This window comes from Emydura macquarii, unplaced genomic scaffold (genome assembly GCF_026122565.2).
Source record: "Emydura macquarii macquarii isolate MOO-44397 ecotype Brisbane River unplaced genomic scaffold, CSIRO-AGI_Emac_v2 contig_1041, whole genome shotgun sequence".
NCBI lineage: Eukaryota > Metazoa > Chordata > Testudines > Chelidae > Emydura > Emydura macquarii.
The window spans coordinates 1,358,150-1,372,064 of NW_027131178.1; the positions used below are offsets into that span (position 1 = coordinate 1,358,150).

Genomic DNA, 13,915 nt, shown 5'->3' on the forward strand with positions numbered 1-13,915 from the left:
CACTTGACTGTGGACTGGGAAGAACCAACTTGCTCTAAATATGGCTCCAATCCACTGTTAGGAGGATCTTTTGCCAGAAGTGCTTTGATGATATGAAAGGGAATGTATTTTCGCAGTAATACAGATACTCCTCTAGTTCCAATACAGATGGCAAAGGAGTAGAAATTGTGAAGAAAAAAAGTTTTCCTCATGGTAAAAATAAATACAAATAAATACATACTGTTAAAGCTTTACGTCTAACATTTAACAAAGCAGAGAGGAAGTAGTGCCGAATGATCTGGAGGACAGGGTAGATTGCACCCTCAGCAAGACTGCAAACGACACTAAGCTGGGGGAAGTGGTAGATACGCTGGAGTGTAGGGATAAGACACAGAGTGACCTAGACAAATTGGAACAATTGGAGGATTGGGCCAAAAAAAAGAAAAAAATCTTATGTGATTCAACAAGGACACGTGCAGAGTCCTGCACTTAGGATGTAAAAATCCCATGCACAGCTACAGATTGGGGACTGACTGGGGAGGCAGCAGTTCTGCAGAAAAGGATCCTGGGGGTTACAGTGGACAAGAAGCTGGATATGAATCTACAGTGTGCCCTTGTACCCAAGAAGACTAATAGCATATTGGGCTGCATTAGTAGGATCGAAGGAAGTGATTATTCCCCTCTATTCAGCACTGGTGAAGCCACATTTGGAGTATTGCGTCCAGTTTTGGGCCCCCCACTACAGAAAGGATGTGGACAAATTGGAGAGAGTCCAGAAGAGGGCAACAAAAATGATTAGGGGGCTGGAGCACAGGACTTATGAGGGAGAGGCTGAGGGAACTAGGCTTATTTAGTCTGCAGAAGAGAAGAATGAGGGGGGATTTAATAGCAGCCTTTAACTACCTCAAAGGGGGTTCAAAAGAGGATGGAGCTAGGCTGTTCTCAGTGGTGGCAGATGTCAGAACTAGGAGCAATGGTCTCAAGTTGCAATGTGGGAGGTCTAGGTTGGACATTAAGAAAACCTTTTTCACTAAGAGGGTGGTGAAGCACTGGAATGGGTTACCCAGGGAGGTGGTGGAATCTCCATCTTTAGAAGTTTTTAACACCTGGCTTGACAAAGCCCTGGCTGGATGATTTAGTTGGGGTTGGTCCTGCTTTGAGAAGGGGGCTAGACTAGATGACCTCCTGAGGTCCCTTCCAACCCTCATCTTCTATGATTCTATGAAAACAAGAAAGTTTGGCATGTAAGCAGCTGACAGACCCCCTGGCTGCAGAATCCCAGCCAGGACTCTCGTTCATAACAATCTGTACGAGAAACAAATCAGCCACATTCACACCCCCAATACCCTAGTTTGCGGGTGGAGGCAGGGTGGGGAAGGGGTTACCAGTGATCTCCTCTCTCCAAATACAAACTGTGACTTCTCTGTCACTGCTGGAGACAGTCATCCACAGCCATGCGCGTACTTACCCCAGTTGTTGCGTGTGGATGTGACAGTGAGCCAAGAGGTGAACGTCAGGTTTGATGAAGCCCAGCCTCTGACGAAGTCGCCACCTAGGACCCGGTATTCTCCAGCAGGAAGCTGGGGAGCCCAGCACTGCAACGTGGTGTGATTTCCAGTGATGTTGGTGCAAGGGGAGTCCCCGATGGAAATGTGCATGCTTTCCACCCCTGTGATCCGTGACACAGTCATCGTTAAAACGAGGCCCACCGGAGGCAGAAGGAAAAGGAAAATGGGGGTGAACTCTTCACTGTAATTGATTTCGCCAAGCTGGTAGGAGATGCCATCTATTTCTAACGTTAACGCACAGATCCTATTGCCCCGTGGAACAGAGCACCGGAGAACCACGTAGCTGACCTCTGCAATGAGGCAGGATCGGTTCCCAACGAGAACGGAAGTGCTGCTCCTTCCTTTCAGTGCTGCCCCTTGTATGGTAAGAAGGCCTCCACCATTGGTACCGAAATGTTGGGGGTAAAATTTGAGCACATAAGGAATGACGCTGAAGATAGGGGAACCGCTGTTGAAGCAAGCACGCCCTGTTTTTCCGTTGGACACAGAAAAGTTGTGCTCACCTGGGTAAAGGCTGCCTGTCTGGCACTGTATAAAACTCTCATTCCAGAAAGTGACATTACAAGGGGAGTGGTTATCCACTTGTACCACAGGTTTGTCAGTTGCTGAAGCTAATCTCCGGCCGCTGATCAGCAGATACGTTAACGTCCCGTTGATCTCCCAGGCCACAGCATCGACTCTTGGGGTCCATTGCTCAAGAAGGTGGAGTGTGCAGTCTCCGAGGCAGACACTTTGGATTCCATTTACAGTCACGGTGATGTTAAGGGCTGGATATCCATCGGACAACCACCAGTCACCCAGAGGAGGTTCCCTTGGAAGAAGAGCACAACTGATCACGTTGTCATCCAAACTGTAGATCTCACAAGTATAGTTCCCCGAGAGGCTCACGTGAACTGAATTCCTCCTGGATTTTAGAGCATGGCCGGATATAGTGAGAAACAACCCGCCACAAGCTGAGCCTTTTGATGGAATGATGGCCTGTACCTGTGGAGCTAATGTAAAGTTCTGCCATGCTGCTGTCACGTTGGCATAGCCCACCTGCTTCTGGAGAACTCTGATGGGGTAAATCCCAGGTTCCAGCGTGCTCAATGGTAAGGAGCATTGAGAAAAGGTTGTAGATTCATTGGCATATTGAAACTCAAGCTCACATTCAGAGTCTCCCAACTTAGCCACTGAATCAGTTACATTTATTCCTTCTATGCCCAGCCATAGGCTGCCATCCTTCATTTCTACTTCCACGGAGGTAACGAGCGGGGTCAAAGCCATTTGGTAAGTAAAGGTGATATTCCTCTTTGGGAAGTTCAAGGAGGGAGTAAGTGGAGAGGTTCTGTTGCCAGTGAATACCCCCACATGTGCAGAGATGTCCTGTGACTCTGCTTTAGAGAAGTCAGCAGCCGGCGGGCTCTGGCACCAAATCGTCTCTTCCGTCAAGCGGATAACATCACAGGTTTGCGTGCCTATAAAGACTGCAGTCAGGGAAGGGTTTTGGCTAAAGCATTTTCCAGAGATCGTGAGGATTGTTCCACCTAGGGGTACAGATAAAATCAAACCGTTAGTGCCATGGAATCAGCTAGAGTGAATTCTAATAGGGTGAAATTCCACTTAGATTTCTACAGCTGCATTGTCTCAGCTTCTTCTGCCCTTAAGAGGAGGTTCGTTGGCAACTGATCACCACATAGAGAACCTAGGGTAACAGGACACTGCTTTCTACACCAAGCCCTCCCTCCACCACTACATCCCAGTGAGTAACATTTGACAATTTAACATGGGGAGAGCAGTGATGGTTTGAAAAATGCTAAGGCCTGTGTTCTAAGGACGGGCTTACCAAGCCCAGGGTTTTCCAAAACTGGCCCCTTTAGCCTGTGATCACTGTCTGCTTGGCAGATGCATTGCAGGCAAAGATCCCTGGAGTACGGGCTGGCCTCGTCCTCTTTGCGCAGAGTGGTAAGAACTTACTTGCACTCGAGGTTGTGATGCAACACCATACAGAATTGGAGAAATATCAGATTGCAATGAAGATGTCACCATAGCTAAACCTTTATCTGCTCGGAGGAGGATTAAGCAAATCTGAACACACAGTAGGATGAGCTCAGACTTTCAGATCCTATGACTCAGGCCTAAATTCCTCTATGCCTTGCTAAACACTACAAGATCTTTGGCAAGTGCTTCAGCAAGAGAGGTCGCCCTAGGAACTATATAATTTGTTGACTGCTCCATTAGCATGACAGCATGACTCAATAGCAAAATGCCCCCAAACCTTGCCCAATTCAAGGCTGTATTAGTAAAATGACCTGGCATCCAGAGGCCAAATGTTAATGGCATAAAACTGAGCAGATTGCAGCTACTATCATCTTTAATACAATGATGCACCATCTAGAAACTATTTGGTCCAACTTGCAATACTCCATCCTGAGTCAATCAGCTTCCAGCGACTTCAAAGTGGTGCATCCCATGCTGTAGCCTGGAGTCACTGGGGGATGTTCCTCCATAAGAACTCCCATACTGGGTCAGACCAATGGTCCATCTAGCCCAGTGTCCTGTCTTCTGATAGTGGCCAATGCCAGGTACTTCAGAGAGAATGAACAGAACAAGTAATCCATCCCTTGTTGTCCACTCCCAGCTTCCGGCAGTCAGAGGCTAGGGACTCCCAGATGATGGGGTTAAATCACTGATCATCTTGGCTAATAGCCATTGATGGGCCTATCCTCCATGAACTTATCTAGTTCTTTTTTTTCAACCCTATTATGGTCTTGGCCTGGCAAACAGTTTCACAGGTTGATTGTGCACTGTGTGAAGAAATACTTCCTTTTGTTGTTTTAAACCTGCTGCCTATTAATTTCATGTGATGATGCCTAGTTCTTGTGATATGAGAAGGAGTAAAGGACACTTCCTTATTTACTTTCTCCACACCAGTCATGATTTTATAGTCCTTTATCATATCCCTCATTAGTAGTCTCTTTTCCAAGCTGAAAAGTCCCAGTCTTATTAATCTCTCCTCATACAGAAGCTGTTCCACACTCCTAACAATTTTCATTGCTCTTTTCTGTACCTTTTCCAATTCCCCCCCCCCCTTTTTTTTTTTTTTTTTTTTTTTTTTTGTGATGGGGTAACCCAGATTTGCACACAGTATTCAAGATATGGGCGTACCATGGAATTATATAGAGGCATTATATTTTCTGTCTTATTATCTCTCTCTTTCCTAATGATTCCCAACATGGTTAGCTTTTTTGACTGCTACTGCCCATGGAGTGGATGTTTTCAGAGAAGTATCCACAATGACTCCAAGATCTTTCTTGAGTGGTAAAAGCTAATTTAAGACCCCATCATTTTATATGTGTAGTTAGGATTATGTTTTCAAATGCACATTACTTTGCATTTATCAACGTTGAATTTCATCTACCATTTTGTTGTCCCGTTTTGTGAGATCCCTTTATAATTATTCACAGTCTGCTTTGGACTTAACTATCTTGAATAGTTTTGTATCATCTTCAAATTTTGCCTCCTCACTGTCTACCCTTTTCCAGATCATTTATGAATATGTTGAACAGTGCTGATCCCAGTACAGACCCCTAGGGGACACCCCTGTTTAACTCTCTCCATTCTGAACACTAACCATTTATTTCTACCCTTTGTTTCCTGTCTTTTAACCAGTTACTGATCCAAGTTAAAGAAGGTAATCATGGTCTGTAGAGTATTCACTGGCTATCCTGTGCTAGGGAATCCCCGTGTGACTTTCTAGAAAGACAGCCTTATAGTTTCAAATACATTTTTTCATTAACTCAATAAACCCCCGTCTTCTCATAAAACAAAGATGTGTAACTAGTACAATTTGGCCAGCTCTCTTGCTCAGCACTAATTCTGGGGCATCCTGATCTCCTTCCTTCACCTATCCATTCTCTACCAAGGTTGTACACTCTTTGTACACCTCTGTCCCCACTTTTGTCTGTGACGTGCCAGGCATGCTGGTGGAGCTGAAGACCATTGGTAATAAATCAGTTTTGTCTTAAACCTTGAATTTACTTCTAAAAAGAGAATTATTCTACAATCCATGTTTTTAAATTACTTAAGCTTCCAGTTTGATAGGCTTTGCTCTATCCAAGTTGGCATCAGCTATCAAAGCTGAATAATAATATTTGACACTTTAGAGAATATTAACTAATTAACCATCACAAAGCCCCTCTATGATTATGTCCAGCAGAAGGGTTAGGTGACTTGGCTAAGGCAATCCATGGTAGAACTGGAAACAGAACATGTAAGTTTCTAGTTCACAGTCCTTCACTTCAAGCACAAGACTATGCATTGCCTCCCACCCTCCATTAGGGCCAAATTCTCCTTTTCCTAACACCAGATTTACACTGGTGGAGCTCTACTGAGTTGAGAGGAGATACTGCTGATTTACTGCTGGAGATAGTGCTGATTGGTGTGTGACAGAGCAAAATCTGGCCCTTAATCGTCTACAACTTAAAATATTCATTGCCTCAATATCTGCTACACAGCAAAGCCAGAGATACTCTACTTAGGCCCTGATCCTGTACAGATTTATGGTCAGCTTTAATCCTAGCGGGACTCCTCGTGTACTTAACGTTAAACATGTGCATAGGTCTTTGAAGCACTGAGATCTCAGGACTGAAAAAGCCAGCACCACTGATTCAGGTGAGAGTGTTTTTTGTTCACTTGGGCATTCAGGTGAAACAAATTCAAGGACAGGGGACCCTCTCATCTACCCTATGGCCAACTTGCTTCAGTATTAGCCAGACAATCAGAAGTTGGGCTACTCAATACACTCACACACACTCAGAGAGTCCCGGGCAGGCGGTGGCTGCCTGTCAATTTAAGGCTACATGAAATGGGGGTCACACATTTACAAATGCCATCAACTAAACTAATGTGAAATTGGACGTTCTTCCCAATCACATAGGGGAGATGTGTCCTTGATGGCCTCCAGAAGTGGTGACAGATGTGCCGATGCTATTTACCCAGAATGGAGCCACAGCAGGGCTCTATGCTGATGATCTCAGTGACGTACTGGATGAATGGGTCAACTCTGCAAAACACAAAACACAGGGTCAGCCCTTCACTTTTCCGTTTTTCCCATGTGCTTTTCTCTCCTTGCCTTTCCTGGCTGGGTCCCTGAATAGCCGCCCTACAACTCCTGCTTGGTTCCATGCCATCTCTTAGGTGCCCTCTTACAAATCTCTATCATTTTAGTCCACAGGGACTCTCCCCTCGGAGGCCAGGCATGGAACTAGCATGTCAGGGTCACCGCTGAGCAACATGAAGAGCTCCCTGCTCAAGAAAAAGAGCATACTGCTCCACTAACCTTCATAACAAGTGCTACTGACTGCACCGGGACTAAGCACGTGCTTGAGAGCTGTGCTGAATGGGGATTCACTGCTGAATCGGAGTCGAGTAATTGCTAATAATTTTTAAACCATACAGTGGATCCCTTTGTGTTAGAAAGCTGTCCCTTCTACCGAGCCCGCGTTTGCTTTGCTTTTCCATTAATCCAAAATCCCAAGTCGAATTTAGCTAATTAAATCCACATCAAGGGAATGGGCACAGTCACTCACCCATCTGAGCCGATAATGATGTCATTGAGGAGGACAGAAAGGTTATACCATCCATCTGCCAGGGCAGGCAGTACTACATTGATGCCACGGGCTGTTTGTGCTTGGATTTGTGCTGGGGTCTCCCCAATTTTGACCTGTACATCCAGGCCCATATAATGTGTGAATGATGATATTCCAATCTGGAGTGACTGACGCCCTGTGGGAAGGAGAATACATGAAGCAGTCAAATGGCTTGTTGCCAATGTGACTCTAGTGCGTGGACAAGGTGTCAGACCAAGAGAGTAGAGCCGTTGCTTCACATCACAAGCTATGGCAATGCAAGCTTCTTCCGCACATTGGCCCAACCATGTGCATCAACCCTGCTAGATAGAGGGCCTCTGCTAGAAAAGTGAACGTTAGTCTCCATGAGCCCCCATCTGTCCCTCAGCTGCTCTATTCAAGTTGCCGACAGGGATGGCAGTTTTTCGAGATGCTGACTCTTGTCCACTGCCCTGGGAACTGGACTGTGAACACCAAACCAACATCACAAAGGCAACGTAGCCGATAGCTTTACTAGGCTGGCAGAGGTTGGTTCAGTTGTATGAAATTGAAAGGTTTTAATATTCCACTAACGTTCTTCTGAGTGATCCTGCTCCCGTAGATGAAACCAAGTCCAATTCAGCTCGTCCTTGTGTCTGTTGATGGGTAACCCAGCCCACTTAACTAATAAATACAGACTTCCTACTGAGGCTGCAATCGCCTCTCCAGTGTATTACCGCAGCTAGGATTCAGTCTGGGGACTTTTGTAACCTTCATTCTAAAGAGAAGCCTCTCCCTTTAATGAGGCAGCAGGAACTGGTCTAAACTCCTCTCAGCCCCCAGCCCCTCTGAGCAGAGCTTAAAGCAGGTACTTTCCACTTCTCTATGTAAATGTAACTCTTCTGCCACGTGGAGTCGGCAGCAACAAGGGCTGGGTTCAGTACCTCGGGAGTCTTCTCAACAACGCAAAACAGGATTAGCTTGAGCCCTCACCCAGGAATCAGGGAAAACTAAGCACCATCCTTGGTGCAACCTGCGTCTACATTACAGAATTACGTCGACCTAACTTAAGATATTAGTTAAGATATTAGCATTTAAACATTCAGGTATAATGATGAGTGTTGATTGTCCCTCATTGAATGATAAATTCAGGATAGCTATTCCTTTTAGCAAATATGATCCACTAAGCAAAGGTGTTTCTGCATCGCTTTTCCAGTATGTTCTGGCTCAGACCTTCTGGTATTGCTTATGCCAGGTGATATGTTCCGTGTAGATGTCCCTGGACCAGCTGATGGTGTCTGACACTGTGAGACGCCACATCAGCTGAGTGTAACGCCGACCGATTCCACGCATCCACAGCACTGGCTCGTTGCAGGGGTCCCATGTGCCCAGGGCTCCGACGATCAATCAATGTGTGCGTTAGGACCTCGGAGACCTTTGCTCTCAAAGCGTCGGCTAGGGGCATATATTTCTCCTGCTTTCAAGCTCGGGCGTCATGGAAGGTCCTGTTCTCAAAGGGGACCGTGACGTCTACTACGGTGATCTTCTTCACTTCCTCGTCAGTGATGACAACGTCTGGTTGCAGCTGACTATCAGTGAATTGTTACCCAAAACCAGCCAAAACTGATCATTTTGGCAAAACAGGTCTGTCTGCAGAACACCTAGGCAGAGTAGCTGTGTCACCTAGGCAGTGTAGTAAATACGGTCCACTCCTGTTGCCTTTTCTCCAAGTGCATCACTAGATGTCGTGGACGAGCTCATTGAGAACCTGCTTACATCAGAGTAGGGTGACCAGATGTCCTGATTTTATAGGGACAGTCCCGATATTAGGGGCTTTTCCTTATATAGGCACTTATTGCCTCCCACCCACTGTCCTGATTTTTCACACTTGCTCTCTGATCACCCTACATCAGAGTCAAATAAAGTTTGAAACTTTGAAAGCCTGTGAAGTTGTATACATTAATAACATGAACGCCTTGGACTCTTGGTCAATTGTCAGTTTAATCCTAAAATGCCTGGAAGGCATTGGTGTAATTTATTTATTCTTTTTATGATAGGAGGAAAATTATATTAAAAGCCAAAGCCACCGATTTCTGAATAGAAGAGAGAACTCCCGGTACCACCACCATTCATGAGATTCTCTAACATTAAGAAATTCCATGTACCTGTGCTGCCTGCGGCTAGAAAAATCTCCCCTTGGTGTTATCGCCTCTGAATAATATTCAGATGATAAAAGACACTTTCCCTTATTTATGCATTCTGGAGTATTAGAAAATGAAAAGGGTAGAGGGGAATGGAAAGGAAACTGTGTGTGTGCAGTAAGGAGGGTGATCGGCTCGCCTCTTGCATTGATGCTAAGTCCAGCCAGGCTGGTGAGCCTAGAGGGAGTTTTATTATAGTGTGTAGTGGAGGAAATTGGATAGGCTCAGAAGACAGATAAGAAAAGAAAGAAACTGTATAAGACAAGACTGTGTTGGGGTGGGAGGGTCTGTTCATCCTTTCCTCCTCCCCCTGCCCCCACTCTTCATTTCTGTTCCCGCTCTCTGAAATGCCACTCTAGGGCTGTGATGATTGTGAACCAGTTGGGTTCTAGTTCTGCTGCCGACCACAGAGAATTAGTGTTGAATCCACAGCTCCCCGCTTCTACCCATGCTCCTGGGATGGGGTTCCAGATCACAAAGTTTTCTGGAACAGCTTCAGGGAGTGAAGTCAAACAGACACGTCCACAGGCCAAGCACTGAGAATAGGACCCCAGACCACAGGTATCTTCTTGGGCTGGTAACACGTGGCAGTGTTATTTATATTACAGTAATAACCTGAGGCCCCCTGGAGATCAGAACCCCATTGTCCTCGGTGTTGTAAAGACACACCATAAGAGACCGCTCCTGCCTCAGAGCGCTTACAACCTAAATATAACAAAGGGCAAGAGAGGAAACAGACAAGGAGAGGTGAAGTGATTTGCCCAACGTCACAGAGCAGCTCAACGGCAGAGCTGTGGCTGGGACTGGAAGCCAAGCCCTGCGCCCTATCTACTAAACACACCACCACCTGCCCACTGCATTTTGTTGAACATGTCAAATACCTATAACGCTGTCTCCAACCTTTGTCTGCTAAGCTAAGCTCACTGTGTTGGATCTGCTGTCAGCAACTGATTCCCACACCCTCCGGTTTCCTCTTGGTCCTGGATCATTCTGTCCAACCCTAGTATCTAAGGCCTGGTCTACACTGGCGACAGAGGTTGAAGTAAAGTCACTTACGTCGATCTCCAAACACCTGCGTCTACACTGGACTACAGTTAAGTCGACTTAAGTCGCAGCAAAAGTCAACTTAATAGGACCACCTCTGCAAGTGGCGTAGCGCCCAATTCGAATTTATTAGTTTGGTTTAGTGTCAGTGTAGACACAACTTCACTTAAATCGACTTTATTGGCCTCCGGGAGGTATCCCACAGTGCCCCCTTGTGACCGCTCTAGACATTTGTGCTGTGCTGTACTGTGGTCATGCTACCTGGAAATGTCCCCTCCCCTCAAGCCCCAGGAACATTTGAATTTTCATTTCCTGTGCTGCCAGCGTGGAGAGAGCTTTGTCGCTGTACTCCTCATGGCTACTTCAAAGCCCAAACGTGCTCCAGCATGAAATCAACCAGAGGTCTTAGATCTCATTGGTCTGTGAGGCGAGGAGTCCGTTCTGGCTCAGCTCAGAGCCAGCAAAAGGAATCTGGACATTTATGGGAAGATATCCCAGGGCATGCTGGAGAAGGGACACAAGCGGGACACGCAGCAGTGCCGCGTGAAGATCAAGGAGCTGCATCAGTCTTATTAGAAAGCCAGGGAAGCTAACAGCCATTCTGCTCCTCGCCCAAAACATGCCTCTTCTACGATGAGGTGTGCAATTCTCGGTGGCGATCCCACCACGGTGCCGCCCCACAGCATCGATACCTCCGCTAGGTCACAGTCCATGGACAATGATGAGGACTCCATGGACGAGGAGGAGGAGGAGGTTGGGGAGACCAGAGTGCAGAAGAGCAGGGTGTCCATTCTCCCTGAAAGTCAGTACATATTCCTGACCCCAGAGCAGTCCAGCAGCACACAGGACAGCACTAATGATCCCGGGGAAGGCACATCTGGTGAGGTTTTTTTCTTCTTAGCAGTTCTGTCCTTTTACATGGGGGGGGTGGGGCAGGAAGGGGATTTCAGGCGTTTCGGTGACTGTACTTGGGGGTTACCCAGAGAACAGTTTATTTATGTGATGAGATATGCTCCGATAATCATCAGTTGATATCTCACGGAAATTTTCATGTATGTAATCTGTTATCCTTTGCAAAAATTTCTGGGGAGGGCTGCCTTATTCCTCCCTCCATGGTAGGATACTTTGCCGCACCACGCTGCAATCAAGGGAGCCTGCATCACGGCGGAACACAACTGGTACCCTGCTGCACTATACAGCAGATGCCCTGTACCTTTGTATTCCCCATTGTACTGTCCTACCAAAAAACTTTGATTACTTTTATTTGGTTTAAGCAGAGACTATATACCTCCTCTTCCCGCCCGCTGTCCGCAGATCCTCTGGCTTGCTATCTCTGTAAGAGAACAGTGAGCCAACCCTTCTGGGATGTCAGGAATGGAACGAGGGTCTGTGTTTGCCCTGTGCACTGCATGGGGAGTATTGTCTACATTGCGGCCGTTGTATCGTTTTCTTCACTCTGCTAACAATGGCTACCTTGTTACTTTCTTTTCATTCTGTAGACACCTCGACCTTAGCCCCACCCTCAAGAAATGCTGTGGAAAGACTATCGCAGATTACAAAGAGGGAAAAAACCCAAGAGACGACACGTTTGGCGAGCTCATGCACGCCTCAGCAGCCGCAGAGACAGAGCTCAGAGCGTGGCGACTGATCTTGTCCCAGAATATGGACATGGACAGGGAGAGTCGCAGAGAAATGATGGAGCACGATTGCAGTACCACACAGGAGATGCTGCGAATCACGCGGGACCAGGCAGACATGCTCCGGCAGCTTGTGGAGCTTCAGGAGGAGCAGAGGCAGGACAGAGTCCCACTGCAGCCCCTCCATAATGCTCCTCAACCGAGGGCTTTGCTGCCCTGCACCTCCCCAAGAGGTCTCGGAGGAGATTGGCCAGACTGCAGCACGTGCTCTCCTCCACCCCAGGGGAGGCAAGCAGAAAGCAGCGGTGGACCCGCTGACAGCTGGCCAGCAAGCAACCACACTACCCCTTGAGACTGTGAATGGACACTTCCCCCTTCACCCATGACTTCAATGTTCATAAATAAAAGTTTGCATCATTTCAACATGTTTCTTTATTAAATCATATCTTGTTCTGGAGGGATTTGGAGGGTACAGATATTGAATGGGAGCGGGGGGGATGTTCAGCAAAGGCAAACAACATACAGGAACAGAAATCAGTCCTGCATCTCATTGCAGAACCTGGTTTTCAAAGCTTCCCTAATGTAAAGCACTCCACGGTTAGCTCTCCGCGTAGTGCTGGCAATGGCTGCTCATAATTTGTGACCAGTCTTTCTGCCTCCACAGCCCAACCCTGGGGGAACCTTTCCTGCTTCACTTCACGCACATTATGAAGAACACAGCACGCAGATATCACCGAAGGGAGGTTCTTTTCACTCATGTCCAGTCTAGTGAGGAGACTCCTCCATCTGCCCTTTAAACACCCAAAGATACATTCTACAACCATTCTGCAAGTGCTTAGCCTGTTATTAAAACACTACTTGTCGCTGTCAAGGTGCCCGGTGTACGGCTTCATTAGCCAAGGGAGCAAGAGGTAAGCAGGATCCCCCAGGATCACTATTGGCATTTCCACACCTCCCGATGTGAATTTTTTGGTCGGGGAAAAAAGTGCCCGCCTGCATATTAGAGAACAGCACCGAATTATGAAATACGCGCATCATGCACCTTCCCAGACCACCCAACATAGACGTCTGTGAAATGACCCAGGTGATCGACAAAGCCCTGCAGGACCATGGAAAAGTACCCCTTGCGGTTTATGTACTCGGTTGCTAGGTGGGCAAGCACTAAGATAGGGATGTGCGTCCCATCAATGGCCGCCCCGCAGTTCGGGAACCCCATCGTGGCAAACCCCTCCACTATGTTCTGCACATTTCCCAAAGTCTCTATCCTTCATGGTAGCAGTCTATTGATGGCCCTGCACACTTGAATAACGGCGGTGCCCACTGTAGATTTACCGACTCCGAATTGATTCCCAACCGAGCGGTAACAGTCGGGGGTTGCCAGCTTCCACAGAGTGATGGCGACTCTCTTCTCCATCAGAGCTTGTCTCAAGCGAGTATTCACGTGCTTCAGGAACGGGGCCAGCTCCGAGCACAGTTCTAGGAAAGTTGCCCTTCGCATACAAAAGTTTTGCAGCGACTGATCATCATCGCACAGCTGCATAAGGATGTGGTCCCACCAGTCTGTGCTTGTTTCCCTGCACCAGAACCTGTGCTTCACGGACTGCAGATGATGCGTTACAGCCTGCAGCAACCGGGAACTGTTCCGCTCGATGGCTTGTAGTAGGGCAGCCTCGGTGGCATCGTCGTTGCCTGTGATTCGGCTTCTTGCTCTACTTCGAAAATACTCGATGATAAGCTGCCATGTATTTGTGACGCTCACAATAATAATGCAGAGTTGAGCTGGCTCCATGTCTCCGCAGCAATGGCGAGTGCACGGGGTAAAAAAACGGCGCGAAAATACTTTTCCTGTTTGTTTGGGGAAGAAGGGAGGGGGAAGCAGCGTTGCATCATGGGATGAT

At 47.2% G+C, this 13,915-nt stretch overlaps 1 protein-coding gene across 7 annotated transcripts in view; it reads right to left on the reverse strand.

Annotated features, from left to right (window-relative positions):
- The window catches only part of PKHD1 (PKHD1 ciliary IPT domain containing fibrocystin/polyductin), a 366,705-nt gene that overhangs the window by 286,685 nt on the left and 66,105 nt on the right, over positions 1-13,915 (reverse strand). For all 7 annotated transcript variants that reach the window (XM_067544968.1, XM_067544965.1, XM_067544964.1 and 4 more), the window contains 3 exons: positions 7,118-7,313; positions 6,524-6,591; positions 1,448-3,073 (listed from right to left, as the gene is read on the reverse strand). In XM_067544968.1, coding sequence (XP_067401069.1) covers positions 1,448-3,073; positions 6,524-6,591; positions 7,118-7,313 — 1,890 coding nt within the window. The remainder of the gene's footprint in view (positions 1-1,447; positions 3,074-6,523; positions 6,592-7,117; positions 7,314-13,915) is intronic.